Genomic DNA, 25,279 nt, shown 5'->3' on the forward strand with positions numbered 1-25,279 from the left:
TTACCTGAAAATAAAGGAGTTTGAAATAAGGATTTAACAACTTTTTTTAAAACTTTACTATCGACTTTTAGTACAATCAAAACATTTATGAATTGAATTCAACTTCGTTATTATTGCCACCATGGGTACGTTTGCATTGAAAGATTCTTTGGACCCAATTTTCGCTGACTTGGTAGCAATCGGCTCTGAGATCTTCTTACGTCGTCGTAGTTGACTTGTTGGCATTAAACAATCAGTTAACGTAGTTCTAAAAAATATTCTCTATAGGGTCGTAAGATCGAACGAACGAAGCAGTCAATCTACGGTTACAATTGTTGAAATAACACGCTTATCTAACTTGTTCTTTAATACATTGGTTGTAAGGTGTGCTGTGCGGTTTGTTGCACCACATGTTGTTGTTGAAGCCACATGTCATCCAAGTAATAAAATAAATTAGGTGGCGCAACAGTCCGTTAAAAACTCGGTCCCAATGACTTTCAACTCTCAACCATTCCTGAGTAAGAGTAATATTGTCAGGAATGGAGGGAACCTAAAGTTTTTAAGCCGAATCCGAACGGCTTATTTGAGAAAGCACTTTTCATGACAAGAATTATTCTTGGAGGATTTGTTAATTCCTGGCAAGAGGCAGTACCTGTAAAAAAACTTCAGATAGCACAGGCATTGATAGAACCCAAGACCTCTGGTTCCATGACAGTCCAACGCACTAACCATCACGCAACGGGTACTACGCTCATCAAATTAACTTTTCAATAAATCCATTGCAAGGTATGCTGTGGCGCAATAACGCTGGCCGTTGACAGTAACGCGACGAAAAATTCTTGCCCAGTAACGCTGTCGACATGCAAACTGCACCAACAGTAATTTTTAGTTGATAAAGTGATGATTTATGAAGCAAATGTAGATTTTTACCCCACCAATAACGGATATTTATTTTAGTGTCAAAACCCATTGAACCCAAAAATAAGCTTCGTCATTCTAAATATAAAAGAAAGCTCTTACAGTTGCGGTCACCGACTTTAAATTTCATTAGTAAATGTTTATAATTTGCATAAGTTGCAACGCGTTGCTTGTTCGTGAAATTCTTCTTATACAAATGTTGAGATTAATAGGGATTAATGAAAAGATGTGTTTCTAAAGTCCCTACATTGGACAACCCAATAGAGATCTTTGGTCTGTTCTTTTTCTAACTATGGTTAACTTTTGTTAACACCTATTGTCGTTCCTTATTTTCTAGACTGTTACGATTTGTTAGCCCTTGAAGGGGATGGCTTGAATGTCGAGCTCTTTAAAGCAGCTGAAGATAAGTTGGTTAGGAGCATGCACCAACTTATCTGTAAGATATGGTCTCAAGAAACCATGCCCAAAGAATGGAACCTCAGTATTGTTTGCCCGATCCTGAAAAAAGTAGATTCTCTAAACTGCACCAACTTTAGAGGAATAAGTCTACTTAACATCGCCTATAAAATCTTCTCTGTCGTAATATGTAAACGCCTAAAGCCCATCGCCAACAACCTGATAGGTCCTTATCAGTGTGGTTTTAGACCAGGAAAGTCCACGGTAAATCAAATATTCACATTAAGGCAGGTCCTGGAAAAAGCCTAAAAACACCAAATCGACATCCACCATCTTTCCATCGATTTCAAAACTCGTCCGTTTGTGCAGGATGACCATGGAGAATTCACGCTGCTCCATAAAGGTTTTTAATAACTTAACAGAACCGTTCGATGTTTTAGACAAGGTGATGCACTGTCATGTGATTTGTTTAACATCGTACTTGAAAGAATAGTGCAGAGCTCTCACGTCAACACTAGAGGCACTATCTTTCAAAAGTGACATAATTGGAAGAACTCGGCGTGATGTGAATGGGGCTTTTGTGAATATTGAGGCAGAGGCGGCAAAAATGTGTTTGACGGTTAATGAGGGCAAAACAAAGTACATGATGTAGTCAAGAAATGACCTACAACATCGACGTCTTGGTCAAAACGTCACTATCGATAGACGTAACTTTGAAGTAGTCAAGGACTTCGTCTACCTAGGCTCCGCTGTAAACGCAGAAAACAACACCAGCCCTGAGATCAAACGCAGAATAACTCTTGCTAACCGCTGTTTCTTTGGACTAAGAAAGCAATTGAGTGGTAAAGTCCGCTCTCCAGGGACCAAAGTGTCGCTATATAAGACCCTTATCATCCCGTCCTGCTATACGGTGCAGAAGTATGGACTATGACAAAAGCGGATGAAAGCCCCTTGTGTCGGTTCGAGAGAAAAGTTCTTAGTGTGATCTACGGTCCCGTATGCATCGAAGGTGAGAGGAAGAGAAGATCGAACGACGAGCTATACGGGCAGTACAGCGACGTAGACTTAGTCAGAAGGATAAACGTCCAACGACCAAGATGGCTGGGTCACGTAGAGCGCACGGAAACAAATGCTCCGGCCCGGAAAGTCTTCGAATCCACACCCACAGGAAAGCGCAGTAGAGGAAGACCGCGAATCAGGTGGCGGGCACAAGTGGAAAGAGACCTCACCCAACTTGGGAGACTGGAGACATTTAGCTAGGGACCGAGCTAGATTTAGAAGTTTGTTGGTTGCGGCCCTAGTTCACACAGGACTGTAGACGATTTGTCAATATATCGTTCCTAAACTTATTGTTGAAGTGTCAAATCGTTGTGATTTAGAACAGATCATGACTGAGCCTTGTTTTGAGCTGTCAAAATGAAAGGTTTGTTTACAAACAAGCAACAGTTTTTTTCAAAGCAAAATGTATGATACTTGTACTTTGAAAGATCAACATTTTCAAATCGTTCCTATGTGATTCAAACAACTTCCCACAATAATCAACAATGACACTTAAAGTATTTTTCAAAATTCACTGACTCCGAATTCTTGTAGTAAATTTTAATAACTTCGACTCGTTTATCTTTTCATCATGAAGCGGCAAGAAACATGGCGACGTTGATGTCAATGAGGCTCTACTTTTGCAGCGTTCTTGTTGAAAAACCCTGTATAAATAATTGTTCCTATCCGATTCCCAAAAACTTGAATTAATATTTCCCGGTACGGTTTGACCACAGTAATACATTAATAATCTTTTTGTACGATAAGCGAAGTGAAGCCACTTCTTACCATTAGTTTTATTTACTAAACATCTTTTGTCTGCAACTTCTAATTCATTGAACTGTTTCGCTGGAAACAATACCCCCACCTATTCCTATTCCTTTCTAGATTTATACTCTTGTCAATTAGGAACGGCAGCATCCCAACGACAGAATTGTAAAAATGTAGTTCACCTTCTGTAAAACATCTCCGTAATCATCTTTTAATACTGGGTACCTTCACAAATCGTCTCATACAGAATTATTGCATTTCCGACATTACCAAATACATTGCTAAGTATTTAGAACTTCCTCGAAGATTTTAGAAAATGTGCACCTGTTCTGGTCTGGCTGCAAAATTCTTCATTCCTCAAAAACTTGAGTAAAACTCACATTGTGGACAAGATCTTTTATGCCTGCTTCAGTTTTTGGATAGAATGGCTTTTAAAATGATAAAACTTTTTAATAATTGTTGTTTGATAGAAATTTCCATAAACAATGCTCTGTTCAGAATATAAGTAAGTATTTTAGTTGAAGTCTGCTAAAAATGGTATTGTTTCAGCTTATTGAATCTTCGGTTCTCCATGTTTCATCAAGCATCAAATTTCAAAGCTTATAGATTATAATGGCTCCATCAGGAAAATGCTACTTCGCTAGAAAAAAGATATTGTTCTCTTTATCAATGGCCTTGATATTTGTAGATGACTACGATTTTTAACACAATGTCACTTAATTCCTTTTCCCCTATAGAGTCGTCATATTTATGCAACACATATATGCGAATAGAAATCCGAATACTATGACCAAATCTAGGACATGTATACCAACCCCAATATATGTACAATACCTAAGAGTACACACCGCACCTATAGTACGAGTACCTTCCTTCTATTCCTAAAAGTGGATATGAAATGCACGTTCAAACAATGTACTCATCTTCGTTTTGTAGTAGGGTACTTTGTTTTCAAAATCTGGCACAATCCTACACTCGTTTTGTTTGTTTGTAAAATGATTTTTAAGGATTTTGCTTTTTGTTTTTCTTCATTTAGGATAAAATACTCATACTTATCACCACGCCTGCTGGCTTGGCTTGTCTGGCTGGGCTGTTCCATTCCGTATACACTGTTTTAACTGCCTCAGAAAATTTGCACTTTTCGAAATGCTCCAAGCTCATCGTTGATTCTGATTGCTGAACGGGAAACTTCAAGTGCATCACTGAGAGTACCTATGTAGTCATATAGTGAGTTTTGGTTAAAGCAAAAAGGATACAAGGATAAAAAGGATGTTTTATGTACAAAAGTCATTATGAGAAATATAGTTTTCGCCTTCGCCGCATTTTGTGTAAACAAGAGTGTCTAATAAAAGAGTATACGTGCGTGCACATTTTATTTGATTTCGGTATTTCATGCAAGGACAATAATGTGATGACAATAATAACCGTATACGAGTATATTCTTGCTTATCACGACTTTCTTCATAAGGATACAAACGCAATAGAGGACCACAAGTGGGTTTGGTTGGTTGAATGTAAGCATGAAACTGATAACATAGATACTCAGGTGCGGATTCAGGGACCATAAGTACAAACATCGATTAACATGACTCCGTAACTTTCACCGTTGGCTGAAAACTTGGTCCTTGGCACCTTTTACAAAAAAAAAATGTTCAATTACTTCCGTGACTTTTTGTCAAAATATAGAATACAGCTATCAGTGTCAAAATAACCTGTGATTTAAGAACAAACCATTAGACGGTATATCCTGTTGGTCAATCGTAATACTTGTGATTTGAAAGTAGAGAAGTACTGTCAAGTATAGATATTTCTTTTTTAACCGCACATCAAGAATGTTGAATGCTTAACTTAACTCTATTTTACCCTTCCATTGTGCTATTCAGAATTTTAAAACTAATGTGCTTTGAAATCTCTATTTTAAGTCTTCTTATAGCTCGCATAGTGTTTATGGAGGATCCCAGTAAAATTATTCGGGGAAGTTTTGTATAGATCGTTGTAGGACACTTTAGGTTAAGATATTAATATACATACATACTTAGTGCTCTTTTAAACTAACCAAGAAAGTTTTTTAATAGCTAAGTTGATATTATTAAGTGGCCTGCACCGTTCATTAAAAATTAACCCTTAGTTAGCTCTTTTGATAAAGCTAACTTGTTTGCAAGGCAGTTCGCCGAAAATTCCACTTTACCAGATAGCGTCAACAGATAGTATCCCCGCTATTATTCCGAAGAGGTATTCTTCCACGCTAGCAAAATCACTGCGTAAGCTTTTCCACCTATCCTATTTTTCTGGGCTCCTTCTGATTAGTTGGAAACTGCATTTGCGAATTTTCTTCTTCCGCAAAACATCGACCGATAATACTAACGTCCTTTCTTTCTAAGGTCATGAAAACGCTGATTAATTATCAGCTTATCAGTGGAAAATAGGTCCACTGGTGATCTCAAGCTTCATCTCACCGAACAATGGAACAAATGCTTACAAAGTTTTGTAGAAAGTAATATTATTTCACTTGATATTTCAAAGGCATTTGATAAAGTCTGGCATCTTGTTCTCTTATCGAAAATGCGGGTTTTTGGTATTGATAAATCTCTTCTTCGTTGGATTAGAAATTTTTAAAAAGTTGTTTTCGATAGATTCAAGTCTGAAGCCCTTAAAAAAAATGCTGGTGTGCCCCAGGGCTCTGTTCCATCTCCAACACTCCTTATCATTTTTATAAATGATCTCCTGTATGCAACTTCTAATACAATACATTATTTCGATAGGACTCTTAGTTTCTTATATTCGTTTCTCGAATCATATCCCTTTTCTTCGGTTGTGGAACTGCAACGACAAAATATGAAAAGCTCATTAAAATCCGACCTAAACAGCATTTACAATTATAATTAAATTGGGTGGTGCAACAGTCCGTTGGGCAACTAAGGCCTAGTGACTAACAACTCTCAACCGTTCATGTGTGTTAGTAATGTTGTCAGAAATGGATACAGTTTATATGCCGAATCCGAACAGCTAATTTGAGAAAGCACTTTTTTATGACAAGAATTACTCTTGAAGGATTTGTCCATTCCTCGCAAGAGGCAGTACCCGCGGAAATTAACTTTTTAAATTAAGGTGGCAGAGGAATGGATTGAACCCAAGACCCCTTGCATGACAGTCCAACGTACTAACCATTATGCCACGGGTACTAAACAGCATTTACAATGGAGAATAAAAAACAGTGTGGAATTTAATGCTTCAAAAACCCAATGCTGTCTTGTATCGTTTAAGCAAGATATACCCCCCTTGCCATTATCCATAGATGGCACTTGCATCAAGGAGACTGAACACCTTGATATTCTCGGTATGTGTATCACCAACCACTTTTTGTGAAACAAGCACATACACGATGTCGCCAAAAGTTCCTCAAGATGCAAGAAGTTTTTCTCCCCCTCTGATCTGGCTGTTCTCTATAAACCTAATATACGTCCAAAGCTTGAGTATAACTCCCATATCTGGGCTGGTGCTCCTGCAACTTACTTAAGCCTCGTTTACAGTATTGAACGTAGAGTTTTAGATGGATCGGTGATACTACCATCAAATAAATATTTACGTCGCTTGAACATCGTCGAAAAGTTTCTTGTCTCAATCTCTTTTACCGTTATTTTAACAGTTTATGCTTTAGAGAAATAGCCCGCTGCATTTCTCCCTTTAAACAGTTCAACTGTAATACTCGCGCTTCTAGGAATGCTCATCAATATACTTTCGAGTCCAACTTCGGTCTAACTGTCAAGAAGAGAGATTCGTTCTTCAGCCGTACTAAGCGAATGTATTATTATTGAAAACCATCAAGGACACTGTGTTTTCGAAGCATTAAATCAGTTGATGACCTCGAGTGTTGCAAAAATCTATTTCATAAATTAATACACTCTCATTTCAAACTCCAGTATATTCAATTGCCTGTTCTGGCTACTTCTAAAAATGTCCTTCAGTTGCAGGACATTAATTTACAACACACCAGACCCTCTAGCTCTGTCCCATCCCGCGATCCGCTCTTGCCTTCCATATAATTCATACAGAATATAAATAAGTCCCATACTTGACGTACTATGTAGCAAGGATTCTTATGTATAAACAAAAAAAGGACCAACAAAATTTTTACCACACATCCTCATTAGTACACAGCACATCGAGTGTGTTTTGAGTAAGTTTGATGTGATGCACTTTTTGTAACAAAACATAGAATATTAAAACAAAATAAAAAGAAACATCCTCTTGTTGAGTCCTTGTTTACGAGACGAGTGAGAGCGTCCAACGACGTATACATATATTCATTTAAAAAATTGATGTTGACACACATTTCCTTGTTACATTCATTTACAAAATAGTGGTGTGACTAAACCATCTCAAATGACGATCCTTTTGACACTTGTGCTGTTATTAATTTTTGTATTTGTATTTTACAACTCCTTTTAAATCGTCCGTCATCGTCATCGTCGTCGGTGTCTTGTCGGTTAGGGTGATGCTTAAAGTATATGAAATGCATAAACTATACACACCATACACAAAAGAAGTATGCGTGTGAAAAGAATCTCTTCATTCCATTTCAGGGCTCTACATTTGTTTTGAATTTTATTTAACTCACTTCGTCCTTTTGTTGGTTAAAGAGACGACGACGATGAAGACAACGACGACGCTTGAAAAGTCAGTCAGCAGTTATAGTCTATTTAAAATCAATGTGTTGGAATTATATGCACATTTTTATATAGTCTGTGTGTAGCTGCATAAGTGTTTACATTGTACAAGGACATACCATTCGGTGTATTGTGTATCAGGATGTTCATACTACCAAATTCTTGGAATATTTAATGTTCCCATAAAAACGAATAAAGGTTTATGTGAATTTCTTATAATTAACCAAAAAGATACTGTTTGTGCTTGGAAAATCAACTCGATTTGAATATTTAATTTTTCTTTAAGGATCAAGTGCAAGCAAGACATGTTAGCTACCTTACCTATGTACAAAGGTAGATGGAAAAGTATATAAAATCAATATGTTCTTGAAGCGCACAAGGAAGCTAATCGATACCTTTTATTGTTGTAGTACTTTCCCGAAAGACCTTTCCTTTAACACGCTAGCTAGCTGAGTGTTGTTAAGGGAAACTTTATAAACTCAAAGACAAACAAGTGATTCCACTTTAAGCTCAGTAATTTTTGTTGGTTTTTGTAAATAAAATTATTGTGAGTAAAAATTGTTGTGAAAAAAATGGTGTTTGAAATTGATTGATTGAAGTGTTGATAATGCTTTCGCTGATTTATTTTTATTCTGGGAAATGTTTGTGCAAACAAATTCTTCTGAGACACTTATACCAACACATTTGTGACTTGTATGCTTGGTGGCTAGTTATACTTGATTAATTTTGGTATTGAAATATTTAGAGAGCAAAATCAATTATGTTTTAAATGACAGTTAAAAGGGAATGACTTATTTGATATTCGATACAGCTAGCTAGGGACCGAGCTGACTGGAGACGCAGGTTGGTTGAGGCCCAGGTCCGCCCCGGACTGTAGCGCCACCTTAAGTAAGTAGGTTAGTAGACTTATTTGATAACTTACGAAAAACATGATTTGATTAACAATACTCAGTATTGAAATATAAAAGTTGGTAGCGCTGGCATTTGACTCCTATCAAAGTCAGCTGTTAATATCATAATTTTAGGTGAACGTGAATTTTAGCAAGAATGTTCCAATTTCCCAGCGTTCACAGCAATTGAATGTTTCTAACAGCTCACTACGGCGGCGTATTTTGCATTTAGATTTCCATTTCTATCCTTATAAAATCGAATTAGGCAGCAACTGAAGTCTGCTAACCATTAAAATTTTTTCTTCTTCAGCGATGAGACATACACTCCTCGCCTCTTGAATAGGAGAAACTGTATAGTTTGTTTGCAATCGATCATAACAAGAAAGTGGACTGATAAAATAATAATATTGTGTTCGATATTTTTGTGTAGCTCTTCTTCTTTCTCCTTGTACAAATATTAAGTTCTGGAGAAAAACCGTTATTGGTTTTTTCCACTTTATGTTAGCATGTATTGAGAAAAAAAATGTTTGGGCATTTATTTTGTTGATCGAACCTATTTCTTTATTTTGACTATTTAATTTGAGAAGTCCCTAAATTGGGTCGAGGAAAACTATCAAAGCCTTCGACGATGCTGTTTTATGTTTTGCCAGAATAGATGAACAAATCGAGTGAGCCGAAATGTTATTTCCTCATTTTTAAGTAACTAGTGTAAATATTGAAAAAACATGAAAGGCCGAACACACAGCTTAGTTAATAATGCGGAGAGACGAATTATTTTAAGAGATTTGATGTCCAATTCACATGACTTTTTGTCAAAAATCAGGGTAAAATGTGGTGGTAAGGCTAGTCTTAGAAGTATGCGTCGTGTTATTTCGGAAGCTTAACATGTTAAAAGACTGAAAAGAAAGAAAAGAAAATCATGTTCGAAAAGAGCAACGCCTCAGTTTTTGTATGTGACTTGGATTTCGAAGTGAAACCGAGTGGTCTTCGCCGATAAAAAAAATGAAATTTGGAAGGCCTCTATGGCACTAAGAAACACTTAATTTCGACTGGTTGCAAAGCCGTGTGTGGGGGTCCATTTCTTATTATGTAACCTGTAAACTACCTCTCAATACTTTCATACCTTTTTTTTGGACCACTACGGTGGATTTATCAACATGATAATGCACCAATACACACAGCCTGGGTAGTAAAAATTTATATACGGAACCAAAATGTGGATCTATTAAACTGGGCGCCCTATTCTCCTGATTTGAATATTATCGACAATGTTTAGGAACAGTTGTTGAGATTGACTGGTGGCTCAAAATACTGATAAATGTTTTGTTTTGTATAGAAAATACTCCAGTTATTCACAATTTAACTTATGTTACTAAAACTAATAACTGGCTGTACACTTCGGTAATCAGATCGATACTCATTTATGGAGCTGTCGTATGGTGGACCGCACTGGACAAGATGGTAAATCTAAATAAGCTCATCAAAGTCCAGCGGTCAGCAGGTATGTGCATCACAGGAGCACTTAGCTTAACACCAACCGAAGCACTTCCAGTGCTTTTAAACCTAACACCTCTTGACATCTTCTCCAAAATGGTGGCAACCAACTTATGTGTGAGGCTTAGAACCACCTCTCAATGGAACAGTAACAATACTGGACAAACTACTATTCTAGACAGTTTCAGATCTATCACAGATCGCTTAGACTATACCATCCCAAAAATGGTATTCGGTAAAAGATTCCATGTGTCCATCCCTTCAAGATCCTCCTGGGAAGAAGAGAGACCTCTTGAAGACGATGCGGTACACTTCTATACCGACGGTTCAAAGACCGATCACGGAGTTGGAAGTTATATCTATTCGAAACAACTGAATCACAGTCTATTATACAGACTTCCCAATCAATGTAGTGTATTCCAGGCAGAAGTAATGGCGATTAAAGAAGCACTATCCTGGCGCAAAGAAAACGTTATATCTTGCAAGGATATACGAATCTTCTCGGACAGCCAAGCCGCTCTTAAATCTCTCGCGTCTGTCTCCACAAACTCTCAAAAAGTCCACGATTGTCGATCAACTCTGAATGAGATGACGGAACAGTTTAATATGCACCTCATTTGGGTGCCGGGCCACAGAGACATTCCGGGAAATTGCAAAGCCGATGAACTCGCCAAAAACGGAACACTTCTGCCTAATGTTGGACAAACACCACTTGATGAACACCACTTGATGAACAATACTTGATGAATCAACAAATGCTAGATGGTCACAGAGTACCAACCGCCTAGCAACCAAGCAAATATGGTCAAGCATAGACTTAAAACGGTTAAAAGGCTTGATATCCCTGAGCAGACAAAGTTTAAGCTCTACAATTGGAGTAATAACAGGACACTGCCTCATAGGAAGACATGCTCTGAGGCTAGGGGTCTACACAAATGACTTCTGTAGAAGCTGCATGGACGAGGAGGAAGAGGAAACAGTCCAACACCTTCTATGTACATGTCCAGCACTCTCTATTAGAAGGAATAACTTTCTTGGTAATCCCTTCTTCGATAATACCAGTGAACTGGCAACGATTGACACAAAACGTCTCTCTTACTTTATTAAAAGTACGAAATGGTTTGTTTAAGTTCATTACTCTCCCATGAGTAACCTCATTAGTGGTATCACAATGAACCCTTAAGGTCTACGTGCGTCAATGACATCTGGACAGCCACTCCAACCTAACCTACTACTAAAAATAAGCAAACATCTCTAAAACTAAAAATTCGTTTTTCCATAAAAATGCCCTATTCAAGTGGCACACATTTTCGAACCCTTATTTTTCTGGTTTTTGGTTGATAATACTTTGTTAACACTTAAAGCCTTAGGATTAAATCTTTCTTTTGGTCAAATAACAAGAGTTAAATTAAGTTTAATTTGGAAGCAATGGAGGATAAAAAAAAAAACAGGCCTAATGGGTGTCCTATTCAAATGGCCAGGAGTGTATATACTTGCCCCGATTATTCAAATTGTAGTTGCATCCAAGCAAAGATACTGTTTGGTGTGCTCTATAGTCAAAAAGAGTCATTCGTCCGTATTTCTTCGTAAAGGCCAATCACAGTAAATTCGGAGCGATGTTTTTGAATGATGTCGATATTTTTTGGCAGGCGATTGAAGATCATGGCCGAACATGTAGAGCAACAAACTTTATTGCGTGAGAATTTCTGTGGTCACATCATTTTTCATTTGTTTCTATAGAGCTACGAAAAAAAACAGCTTACATTAATAATTCCCGAACTCTAGACGCATTAAAAACCAAGATTTCTCAAGTTTTTGACGAGAAACCACCGAAAAAGAAGTTAAAAATAAATCATTTCAAAATAAGAATTTTCATCAAAAACTTATGGCTATGAGTTTTTATTGGGCTTTACTTTCGAAACCAAAAAATGAATGACATTTTTGACAATTTTTTTGTCAAAAGGTTTAGCATTTAATATTTAGCTAGTACAATTTTTAATGTCAGAAACAACAAACTAAACAATTCCTTGACACAATACTAATTCAATCTCTTTTAAATAAGATTGATATGTCATCGACTAAAGTAACCTATCAGTATCTCTTTTACCACATGGCTTTAGAGATTCCATTTGGAGGTCAGTGAATTGCGAATATCTGATACTACCTTAAGTTTGAGTTCGTTCCCTTGGATTCAAAGGATGTGATATAATTTGACAAAGTTGTTAAAGTAGCCATTTCGTGATTTAGAAGAAAATAAAAAAGATTGTCCTCTAAATAAGTGAAATGTTTTTTGAACTTAGTAACTTACTGAAATGGCTTATATTTCACTAAACAGTTTTAAATTTAGCTTTGTATCATTAATTTGGCAGCAAAAACACATTCGTAAGCTGGCTTTCTTTCCGATTACCTCAAAATTAAGAACAAAACTCTTCACTAATCGCTTAACTGGCGCCCAACGCATTCCTCAAATAGAAGTAGAAAATGTTTTTCCCTTCCTTTGTTTTCGTTTGATCTTACCTTTGAATAAATTAGATTTGATTTTTATTTAATATTTCTTAAATTTTGTATTTCTTCTCTATTTTGAATAATATTGTGTTATTATTATTTCCCCTAAATTGGGAACACTTGTTAAGGCCTTCATTTCTTTTGCACACAAAGTACACACACTGTATTCACAGTCATCGGTGGTGCCGTCACTATATGGTCTGTGTTCGTGTACAAATGTAGGTTTGGTAAGGTCTTGCGTTCGTTGTCGTCGTCCTTGGTAACCCTGCTAACAAAAACAAAAGGTTTTCACTCTTTCTAGTCCTTTTTCCTCGATTCGAAATTATGTAGTAGCTACATAGGTTTTAGCTTTTTTTAAAATTTCCATTTTAAGAGTTGATTGCTTAAAGTGTGTTGCGCGCTGTGCTGCAAAAAGCGTTCGTTTGTCTTTGCTATATATGTACCAACCTACTCGTTCTTGTAGTAAAAATGTTTAAGTGACGAATTTCTTACGTGAACTATGTTTCCTGAATGGAGGTGGAGAACGAGACGCAGACGCTCAGTTTTGGTAAGGTTTCTACAATCTTCATACATATGATGTGTATACATTTCTATTCATTCTGCTGAACGTCTTCTTTACAATGTCTTGCACTTGATATGCTTTGAATGCTTTCTCTACCCCCCAACCCCCACCATCTACCATCAACCATCCACCATCCGCCAACATCATCATCATAGGTAGGTACTTAAGCAAGCATGTTGCACTTTAACTTAAACATTACGTGCGTCGTCTGTCTTTGTCGTATAACCAACCGGAGATAAAGTCGCAGCCGGAGCTGGAGCTGAGGCCGAGACGGTAAAGGGTTGTGTAACTGTAAAAATTCTTAGAAGCTACTGATTGGATTTATATATACGGTTCATGGAAAGAGCTTAGACCAGGCTGTCAGTCTTGCAATTGACGTGTTTTTTATTCGTTTTTTGTTTTTTTTTCCGTGGCATATGTGCGCGCTGAAGAGTCATCAGAGTCAATTGTGGCAAAACGAGCGAAAGAAACTTTACACGAGTTTTAAATTTGTTTTGATAATTTTAATATTTTCTTTTCTCCAATTGTGTGCCTTAGTGAAGACAGGTAAAGTAAGGGTAAATTTGACATTCGTAAAAAAATATTACATCGAAACAGCCTGTGAGTCTTCTGATGTTACATAAAAGCTGGCAATTCAACCCAAAATTTTTGATCAAATCCAAAGAACCATTAATAAACAATGTTCATCAAAAACCTAAATAAAGAATAACAATGTAAAACATTTTTTAATAAACTATTTCTTCGACTTTTTTCACTTCCAATGCTAAAATGTCTAAAGTCGTTGAATCATTGGTTTTCGGTGGTTAATTTTTATCAGTTCTTTGAGAAATAACAATGTCAGATATTTTATTTCATTTCCGGCCATAAAATAAATTTTCGGTATCGCAATCTATTATCCGTAACAGTTGCTGAAAGATTCATCTTTGAATAAATAACACATCCAGCCCTCAAACAATTCCGTACTAAGAATTGAGAAGCTCGAAATGCCACAATTCTGCTTATTAACGAAGCTTTTCAGGTTGAAACGGACATCCACATAATATTGATGCATTTCATGGATCCAATCAGGAAAGAAACAGCGTCGATGTTAACTGAACGATAAAAGACTTTAAGGCCTAAGTCTTATAGGCTCGCGATAGAAAAAAGTGTTTTTTGTTTACAGTACACTCTTAATTGTCGCAACAGCTCAGATTTGTCCACCAGTTCCGAGAAGAAAAAAACTTCACCACGGAACGGAATGAGCTTCAGCTTCTCAAAATGATTTTCAAAAGTTTAATAAATTAAAAAATGTAAGAACGGGGTCTTCAACTAGAAAATAAGTTTTTTCAAAACAGTACCTTTTTTCATAATATTTTATTTTTGATACCATAACAATTCCTTCTTAAAAATAACAATATGTTAATTGTTTAAGGAAAAAGTTTCATAAGTTTTTGAATACGATTTTTTGATGTTATACATTTTTGAAATGGTTGTGTCTTCTTCTTTTCAAAACATTTAATTGTTTCAGATTCAATGTAAGAATTAATTTAAGAAAGGGTCTGTTTATTTTTTAAGTTAAAGTTAGCTCCAGCTGTCTCTACAGCTTTGATTTGTAAAATTTCTTTTTGCGGCAGAAGATTCTAAACTTTGCAAACCGTCTTCCCAGGCATTACGAAATCTAATTTGCGACATCTATTCACGAAAGTTTGCAGCTATCTTGTAATGGCTGAAGTAACCTTCAAAGTGCTGCACGCATAAAGAAGCACGGATTTGACATTTGTGCGAAACAGTTGTAGCTTTGTTCTTAAGCTGATAGAATTATTCCTCCAAATTTTCGACAATATACCAAGCGCCGCTTTTTCCGATGCGGCAGATAACGTCTTGTTCGGTTCCGCCTTTGATACAGACGAAGGTACTTAAAGCTCTCTACTTTTTCCACCGATTGCGAGGAAATATTTATTTGTGAAGGTTAGTCGGGTTCCGAAGTGGACCTTTTTTTCCGGAATTAATTTTTAGCCCCACAACTTCTGCTTCTTTCTCCACACTTGATGTCATTTAATCTAGAACTATGATCCTATGAGGGAGTAAGCAAACATTGTCCGCGTAATCCAAGTGCTTTAGATAGGATGTCAAAGTCCATTGGATCCATCGCTTATAACCAAAAAAAAAACAATATTGGCGACAGAATTCAGCCCTGTCTGACTCCGCTACGGATTTCAAAATCATTTAACAACCTACCATCGTGCAGAACGTGACACTTGGGTCCATCATATGTTGCTTTAAAAAGAGCTATTAGTTTTTCTGGGATGGATCTCCTCCATAAAGCTAACCAGATATACTCCCTGCTACTGCTATCGAAGGCCTTCTCGAAGTCGATGAACAGCAGGTGTAGTGGTGATCGATATTCAACGCATTGTTCAATAATAAACCCGGGTTGTTGATATGATCAATACAGGAGAATCCAGCGCGTAATCCTGCTTGTTCGGCATCGAGTGTGGCCTCAAGGTGTTCCTTGATGCGTTCCAGTATGACTTTTGCTATTATTTTAGCAACGCAAATTCCTCTCACAGTTTTCGCACTTTGTAAGACCTCCTCTTTTTGGGAGCTTGACGATAATTCCCTTCTTTCACTCATCGGAGAAGCTTTCGGTGATCCGGGCTTCTTTTATCAGCGGATGAATCAGTTCGCTTGATGACGTTGTCCTACCGCTTCGTTGTTCTTAAGTGCTTTAATTGCGGCAACGATCTCATCTTTACTGGGAGGTGCGGTGCGGATTCGGGGATTAGTTTTTTCAGGCGCTTCAGAAGGCATTGGATGCACGTTGGATGCACGTTGTTTCCTAACAGTCGGTTTAAACCCGAGGAAATGTGTTCTTTTCACCTTTTGACTTGCTCATCCACCGAACTTATCACAGTACCATCTACTTCTTTCACCAGGTGCTGCTTTGGGCTGTGTGTAGCGTTCAACTCTTTGGATATTCTGTAAACGGCCCTTCTGTCGCACCTGTTTGCATCATCTTCTGCTTCTTGCGCCAATGTGTTGATGTAGTTACGCTTATCACGGGGCACACTGCGGTCTCTCGCTCTCTCTTTTCATGTGATACGAGGACTCCAGCTCATTTCTGTTTTCCCCTTGTGCACCAGTTATTCGAGCCCTTGACTGCTTGCAGTCGTTGATCCTTGCCCAAGATTCTTCTGAAAGCCAAGTGTTGTTGCATCCTTCTTTCCGTTCGACTATTCTGTCAGCACCTAAAATGAAAACATTCTTAACAGCATTCTAAAGGTGTTCGATGTCGTCATGTACTGTGCTGCTGAATGTTCTCATTTTGTGAGGCAGGTGGTCCTGAATTGTTGACGGGTCGTGGGAGCCTTTAGTCTGCCGAAGTTGAATTTGGGGGTTTGGGTTATTTCATTATATCTTCGCACTGTAGCTGTACGTAGTCTTAGGGTAGCTATCATTAAGTGGTGGTGGTCACGGGCAAGTCCCATGCCGGCGCCTCTTCTGTTTCGAACATCCAAGAGACTGCTTCTAAAGCGTTTACTAATAGCGAAGTGGTCAATTTGCTTGGAAGACGCTTGCCTGCCCATCAACAGCCAGCTAATTTTATGACACAGTTTGTGGTCAAACATAGGGCCACCAATCAGAAGGTCATTGGCTGTTCAGAAGTCAATAAACACCCATCACATGCCTTAGCCCGTTGGTGTTACTGCCATTCTTAGCATTGAGGTCTCCCATAACCAAAATAAAATCTCCGCGGGGAGTGTTGTTGTAGCCCGATTCTAGTTTACTGTAAAAGCATTCTTTCTCTTCATCAGATGCGAGTTCCGTCGGGGCGTAACACTGTATAATGGTGGCTGGTCGTAGTCTACTCTGAAACCCAGCTTTGATAAGCCTTTCCCGAAGGGGCTCCCACGAAATAAGGCTTCTGATTGCCATTTTTGTAAGGAGTAACACTGCTTCAGCTTCTCGAGTGTTCTGGATCATGACCTGAGGATTACTTGTCAGTGACTTGTATTTGCCCGATTCAAACCATTCAAACCCTGCGTCCAGAAGCGTCCTTACATTCCAGAAACCAATCTCTGTCCGGGGACAAAAGCCAAGCCTCGTCAACGAGTTATCATTAATTATCCTAGGCGTAGTTTCGGTTTCCATAGCGGGATGGAGTTTAATTACGAAGAGTGCTAATCTCCGTAACACAACGCCCTTGCAATTTTAGCTAACTTATGTATATAGGAATACACAAATCATTGCCCGGTGGCCACCACGAGGAGGTAAAGCACGAACTTCACCATGACAAGAAAGTTGCATTGCTGGCCTAAACCAAGTTCTAGGCAATCACCAACTACCTCATCTGCCACGCCGCAAACACCCCAAATAGATGGCTATTCAAAATGAAACCTCTTATTGGAAAACCTTTACGAGACACCAATACCATTCAATTTGTATCAAAGAGCATCCAAATACAACCCATTCACCAGCTTTATATTAAATTTATAAAAGAATTTACTTTTTATGTGAGAATATTATTAATATTAATGAGATTATATTTCCCTTTGAGGAGTATCGAATTTCAGTTCTGTCTTTTTTTGTGAAACCTAATTCACGAAGTAGAGTCCAGGTTGGTTTATTTAAATTATTATTGGCATTATCGATCGATTTAGTTGTAGTTGTTGTTGTTTGATATTAAAAAATGCACCTTAATATAAGTTATGTACATATCTATAGGTTGAAATTGAAGTATATACATTATGTGAAATTTTATTTCTCTTTGGATGTACCTACATGTAGAATGTACATGTAACGTAGTGAATAATGAGAATCACACGAAAATTAAACTTATTTATTCTCGTATCAAATGACTGTCATAAAAGACTGCATTTTTTTTGTTTTAATACTTTAAAGTTTTATGTGACAATGTACCAGGTGAACAGGATTTTTGTTTAAGTAATTAAAAAGATACTTCTATACATACAGACATAAGAGTATGAGTATGAATTTTGACGAAAGTGCACCTGGTTTTCTGTAAGATTTATTTTAGCATCAACTTTATATTTATTTGAACCAGGTTAAATATTAACCTGGTTTTATTAAAAGTAAAAATAGAAATGAATAGAATTTTTTTTAGAAAGAAGTTTATCCATGGTACAAAGTTTTGAAATTCGTAATTATTTGTATTGATCATACCGACATATATTTTCCTTATTCATAAACTTCAAATAGTTCCATATCGAAGCTATAAGCTAATGAAAACTAATTTCCAATTTCTTTAAGTGAGAGCTTTTCCAAATAAAGTGTGGCAAACCAAATTAAACTTTTCGAATATTAGAATATTAGAATTGCTGCATAGATAACTACATTGTAAAGTTTATAGTCGAAAATTCATATAAATGAAGGTATATTGTCTTGACTTGGTATAGAATTGTGCAATATTCCAATCAACCCCAAAAACACACATCGTTAAATAAGTAAAATGTATACCACCTTTTCCAAATACTATCCTATCACAAAACACAACACAACTTCTCTTTACTTACTTCAAAAACTCCCACAGTAGTTTTGTAGGTTGTAGTTCGTTTGCCTCAAATTTACTCAACAAATGTCTAATGTTTCCATTCTCGTACATAGGGTGTTATTAGCTTTTGTAAAATTCCTGGTGGAAACAACTTATTAATCTTCAAATTCAAATTAAAATATATCTCTTACTCATCGAAGTGAATTATAATGACGTTTAAGAAAGAGATAATTTACTTAGCTGTCACTATTGAAGCTGTCATCTTTTGACATTTGAGAACGGAAAACTATGTTACCACGGTGCCGTAAAATTCTACTGCGGAAAGAGTTTTGACTTTTATTTGAGTATCGAAATCAATTTTCAAGTGTTGCTTTTTAAACATTTGTGCGTTTGAAATATTTTTAAGGCTCAATTGATGTGTTCGTAGAGTAGTGTCCGACATACAAACAACTTTGTCGTCATTTTTAAACTCAAGATGAACTTATAATATCTTTTCAAGTTATTTTGATTAATTTATGCTAATTTAATTACTTTGCTATTTTTCCAATAAGCTGAGGACTAAAATTTTATGTAATTTATAGGCTACACAATTTTGTGGTGCCACCGTCTAAAATGTAGTCTGATAGAATAAAAACTAAAAAGTGTTTTTAAAAAAAAAGAAAACTTAAATCTTCTTATTCAGGTTTTTAACGTTGCTTAGCGTTGAGAGTTGTTTTATGATTAGTTTTATGTATTAAGAAGACACATAGTTTTGTTTTTTGTAAGCTCTCTCGACAACGTTATTTTATTATACAGAAATAGACAAAAGCTGTAATTTTAGTTTAATATGTTGCAAAAAGTAAGTGTCAACAAATATAACGCCATCTGTTTCACGCAAAGTTGTGTACGTAGAGTGACCATAGTCTACGAACAAACCCATTTCATTCAGTTCTTATTAACTTCCCATAGGAAGTTTTTGTAAACGGTCCGATTTGTCAAATTGAAAATTTTGAAATTTCTCGAAGTTTCAAGGTTTATAGAGTAGAAATTCAAAATTTTAAGAGAGATATCTGTGCGTGTGTAAGTGCGTGTGTGTAAGTACGTTCGTACGTCCTTACGTCCTCAAGAACCAGAAGGGATATCGACTTCAAATAAATTTTATTATACAGATAATAATGCAGAAAAATGTAGAAATGGCTCTCAAGAAAATTGCTTCGGTGTTTTTTTTTTTTTTTAAATGTTGAACATTTTGGTTAACTCTGCATAGGTATCTGAAAAACTGAACAAAATATGTCACCACGAAAATCTTACGAATAAAAATGATTTAATCTCAAAAACATCCATTAAGTCTTAAAAATATTTCAAATAACAAAATTAAAACCTAAAAAAAGCATTACTCAAAATTTTTAAAAATTGATTTTCAACTCAAATATCTTTTCAAACATTTGAGATTATGGCTTCCATTTAATTTTCACTTATAAAAAATGTTGTTTTCAACACTCGGTAAAATTTTGAGAAAAATTGAATTGACTGTTTTTTTTACAAAAAATAAAAACTTAAGAGAAAATTTAACAAAAGTTCGTAAAAATTGATTTTCGACACAAATATCTTTTCAAAAATTTAAGATAGTAGCTTCCAACTAATTTTAACTCATAAAAAATATTGTTGTTAGCATTCGAACAAATTTTGAGAAAAATCAAATTGAAAGTTTTTAAAAAATAAAAAATAAAAACCTAAACAAAAAAATTAATAAAAGTTGGTAAAAATTGATTTAAGACATGAATATCTTTTCAAAACTTTGAGAAATTGGCTTAGAAGTATTTTTAATTTTTGGAAACATTGTTGTCAACGTTCAGTTAAATTTTAAGAAAAATCGAATCGACAGTTTTTTTTCAAAAAATAAAAACTTAAAAGAAAATTTAACAAAAGTTGGTAAAATTTGATTTTCGACTGAAATATCTTATCAAAACTTTGAGACATTGGATTTAAACTACTTTTATCTCTTCAAAAATATTGTTTTTAACATTCGAGAACAGTTTGAGAAACATTGAATTGACATTTTTTTTGCAAAACATTAAAAACCGAAAAAAAATATTGAAAGTTAGAAAAAAATTGAATTTAGACAAAAATATCTTTTCAAAACCTTGAGATTATGTCTTCAAACTTATTTTATCTTACAAGAAATATTGTTATTCGCATTCGTAAAAATTTTGAGAAAAATGCAGTTGAAAGTTTTCTTTTACAAAAAATAGAAACGTAAACAAAAAAATTTAATAAAAGTTGGTAAAATTGATTTTGGATTTAAATTTATTTTTAAAACCTTGAGTAATTGGCTTAAAACTACTTTTAGCTTTTAAAAAATACTGTTGTCAATATTCGACAAAGTTTTAAGAAAAATCGAGTTGACAGTTTTTTTTACAAAAAAACTAAAAACTTAAAAAAAACTCAAAGTTGGTTAAAATTGATTTTCGACTCAAATATCTTCTCAAAACTTTGAGAATTCGAATCCGAAATTCTACTTAAATTGGTAAAAATTTGTTTGGACTAAAAATCTATTTAACAAAACTAGATTTTCAAACTTATTTATTTCTTGATATGAAAAATACCGTTGGTAATCTTAATACTTTTAAGAATAATTCAAGTGACAACTTTTTTAATCCAACACGAAAACCTACTTTTAAGTAAGACAAATCTACAGATGGGATGGGAAGTTATCAGTGTGGGTCGCATCCCAACCTCTTTTTCGTTAACTTTTGTTACCATGTTATTTCTTATAAAAGTGAAACTATTTCTTTTAAAAAATACTGGTTTTTTGAATATCAAAGTTTAACCTCTTTTGGTGGAAACATTATTGTAGTAAAATGCTAAGTATTTAGAAAATTCCTGACTAATAAAGTGGCCTCACCATTTTAAACATTTCATATTAAAATTTTGTAAATCCAATAATAAAATTCATACCACCCTGTATATGAATTGTAGATGAATGTAAACCATCTGTTAGTTAGATGGGAAAATGTGGTTAGTTTCGGGTAAAACGTTTGTAATGTTTCACTTCGACTTCACACTTTATAATTAATGAAGGTTTATTTTTGAAAATTACTGAGAACAAAAGAGCTTTTGCTTAATTTTTGTTTTGTCCTATGAACATCTTTACTCAGTTTTTGTTATTATTTTGTTTTTGAGTATGAGCTCTTGATTATGTATTCTTTTGAGAAAAATAAGAGATTTGAAAGATTCTTTAACTTTGTCAAATTATGTTTTCTTTTTTGTTTATACTTATAAGCAAAAATATATATAAAGTTTTCCTCGACTTTTTCTTAACTATATCTTTTTGTTTTAAGCTTAATTATGCATTGAATGTTGTTTTTGTTTTTGAAATTTTTCTTGGAAGAGTTTATTTTTTCTTTTAAATTTAAACTAAAAACAAACAAAGAGAATAACGAGGATCTATGTGTAGTGTATATAGACTGATAGTGTCTGGGAGTATAAAGTAGTACAAAATAAAAGTTAAAAATAAAAAGTTTTTTGAACAAAACTCGCACTTGCATATTTACACGCAGCAGTGGGTTTATTCTTCATTCTTATAACAAGTACCTGTGAAAGTTTTTCATTCTTAACTTTAAAAAAGAAAATATACTTTATATAATAATATATGAGTATATGTATAGAGATATGTCAAGGCGAAGCGAAGGCATCACAAAAGGATCCTGGATGGCTTGCTCTTAACTGATGCTTCACTTCTTCAATCTCACCAGCATCAGCAGTGCTTTAAAAGTTTTACATTATTTCTAGCTCACTGGACAGTAGAGATTTCAAATGCAGTACATTTTGGAAAACCCACAAAATATAGAGAACATCATCATCTTCTTCATCATCGTCATCATCATTATTTTCATGGCATGGTGTATATCTCGGCAAAGTCCTTTTCTATTATATGTTGAACAAGTGCCGAACTAAGTCGGGTAAGGGCCCTAAGGCTATGGTAAACATTTAAGATCCATGTAGAATGTAAAACAACGCAAAATAACACGTTTGGCTTTTCTTGCTGCTGGCATTTGGGATTCGGATTTACAGAAATGGGAAGAGCTTCCTCTATACTTAAAGCGGAACGTAATTTAGGTTTCCTGGAACTGGAATTGAAATTAAATAAGTTCAAAGAGCATTAAATGCATTTTGTCTTCTTTTTTGAAGTTTTATAAGCATAAACTAATAGTGGAGTAAAACACGAAGGTATCTGTCTTTAAAGGACGATGTTTGTCAAAGGTTTGATTTACTTGAATTAATTTTATTCTTTCTACTTCAATCTCGAAACTAAAAACATAAATGGAATGGAGTGTTCCTTATAGCATTTTAATTGAAAATTAAATCAACACAAATAAAAGCGGTTTCATTGTGAATGAATCTCTATTTGTACAGCTGTCACAATTGAAGTTATCATTTTTGAACATTTGATAAGTAAAAACTAGGCCATTACTAAAATGTAACGATACACGTTTCAGAGCATATTGAAGATGTTAATTTAATACAAAACGTGTTGAACAGTTTAAATAACTTAAGCACTTTTGGGTCGTCCCGAAGCATCAACCTGAAGTTAGTTAGAGATGTGAAGAATCGAAACTGATATCATTGTTCAAGAAAAACGGAGAATATTTCTTCAGCAGCAAAGTAGTGTTGAAGAAATCCCAGTCATAAATATTGACAAGTATGACAGGTGACAATTTCTAAATGAAAACTTGACAATTGACTCAATTCTATCCCATTTAAAAATTGACAGTTTTGCAGAATTGTCGACAGTTTTCAATATTTTGAATCCTGCAAAAATTATGAAGAGAAACAGAAAAATACAAATTACAAATTTGTCAGTATAAAATTGACAATTGTGACATGTAAAGTGACTCTTTCGAATGTCTGATATATATATATATATATTTTCGAGTTGCAGTAGAAGAATTGGAAGTGCAATTCCGCAACATTCTTAAAGATATAATAATAACTTTGTGGCATTCTCGGATTTTGAATTTTTAAAGAAAGATTTCGAGTCTTCAAAACTACACCGGAATATGGTTTGTCAAAAATCGGTCGACCACAATAATCCCACTAAAAGAAATCATGCTCTTGATTTAAGCTTATTATCAGGGAGTTGGTAATGAACAAGGTATTTCTAAAATTTGAGTTCAGCATTGCGTCAAAAGATTTTCCAATCTGATGGTAGATAAATTTTTGGGGAAAGAAATCCGCTAGCCTTAGGTCAATAAAGGCAACCTGCATAGTGCAAACGTCAACGCCTTAGACATTTTAGGAATTTTGCTTGTGTTTCTGACATTGTTGAAGGGTTTTTAATAAGAATTGATGATTGACAATGAGTCAGTATTTGTTGACAGAAATAATGAACACTCAAATATTTGTATGTTTCTTTTTGCTGGCTGGGATCCGTTCGCGAGGTTTTGAGAGTTCTAAGCTATAAGGCAAGACAGTGGAAAATGGAGGAAGATGAAAAAGTTAGCTAGTTATTAAAAAACAAAATTACAAATATAACATTGACAAGATTGTCACGATACATTTTTCATAGTCTAGCAGTTACAAAATTGTCGGGTTTTTCAATAAGTTCGGATAGATAATGAAAATGTCAATACTGGCGTTTGCTGTGTGGCACACAGCGCCACCGTCCGGCTGGAACCATATGTCATGTCGTCTAGGTCCATATGGTTAAATTTGGATCTTAAACAATACGTTATCATCGTTATGTAGCGCTCGCTGTTGACAGTGACCTCCTCACTAACGTCGCCAAATACGACGTCGGCCCAAAATCCACACCAAACGGTAACTTCTTGAGGAAGCCATATCACCTGGTGAACCTCGCATGGGTTGGTGTCGTCCCATATACAAATTTTTTATCAATCATCCAAAAATGCGCCTCGTCACTAAAAATTATTTTTCGGCCAAAATTGGGGTCGTCTTCCAAGCGATTCCAAGCCCAGTCAGCGAACAAACGGCGTTGTCTATGGTAATGAACTTTGAGCTCCTGGGTCAATTGGATCTTGTACGGGTGTAGGCCCAAGTCCCGACGCAATATTCGCCAAGTTGAAGTCTGCTAAAGGCTGAGTTCATGTGCACGGCGAGGAATAGACAGCCTCGGGTTGTGCTATACACTTTCACGGACCGTGGCGATGTTCCCGGTCGATCTTGCGTTCCTTGATGGCACGGGTGCCGTCTCAAATTTGGCCACCAAAAGTTGAAAATTCGACTGTGAAGTGAAGGGCCACCAGGTCTACCGTAAAATGACGAACACTCATTTTGATAAAAAAGTTGTATCATTTGAACGTGCTGTAACTTGCCATGGTACTTACTTTATTTAGGTCCTCAGACCTGTTTGATATACGGTTTGGCCAGAAAATCGTTAAGATGTTACGAAGACATCTATTCACGAAGGTTTGCATTTTTCTTGTTATGGCTGAAGTAATCTTCTAAGTGATGCACCAATAAAGAAGCACAGTTTCGACATTTGTGTGAAACAGTCGTAGCTTTGTTCTTGATAGAGTTATTCCTCAAAATTTTCGATAGCATATCGAACGCCGATTTTGCTTTGCCG

General features: G+C 35.6%; 1 protein-coding gene across 8 annotated transcripts in view; it reads left to right on the plus strand.

The window, feature by feature from the left end:
- Window positions 1-25,279, plus strand: part of LOC129940292 (apoptosis-stimulating of p53 protein 2) — a 375,436-nt gene that overhangs the window by 196,253 nt on the left and 153,904 nt on the right. The window contains exon 1 of one of the 8 annotated variants that reach the window (XM_056048579.1): window positions 12,978-13,205. The exons of 4 other annotated variants lie outside the window; for them this stretch is intronic. In XM_056048579.1, the coding sequence (XP_055904554.1) occupies window positions 13,169-13,205 (37 nt within the window). In that variant the 5' untranslated portion in view covers window positions 12,978-13,168. Of the gene's footprint in view, window positions 1-12,977; window positions 13,206-25,279 lie in introns of those variants that run through there. 3 more of the 8 variants (XM_056048585.1, XM_056048581.1, XM_056048583.1) reach the window with 3 other exon arrangements.

Source organism: Eupeodes corollae, chromosome 1, assembly GCF_945859685.1.
Source record: "Eupeodes corollae chromosome 1, idEupCoro1.1, whole genome shotgun sequence".
NCBI lineage: Eukaryota > Metazoa > Arthropoda > Insecta > Diptera > Syrphidae > Eupeodes > Eupeodes corollae.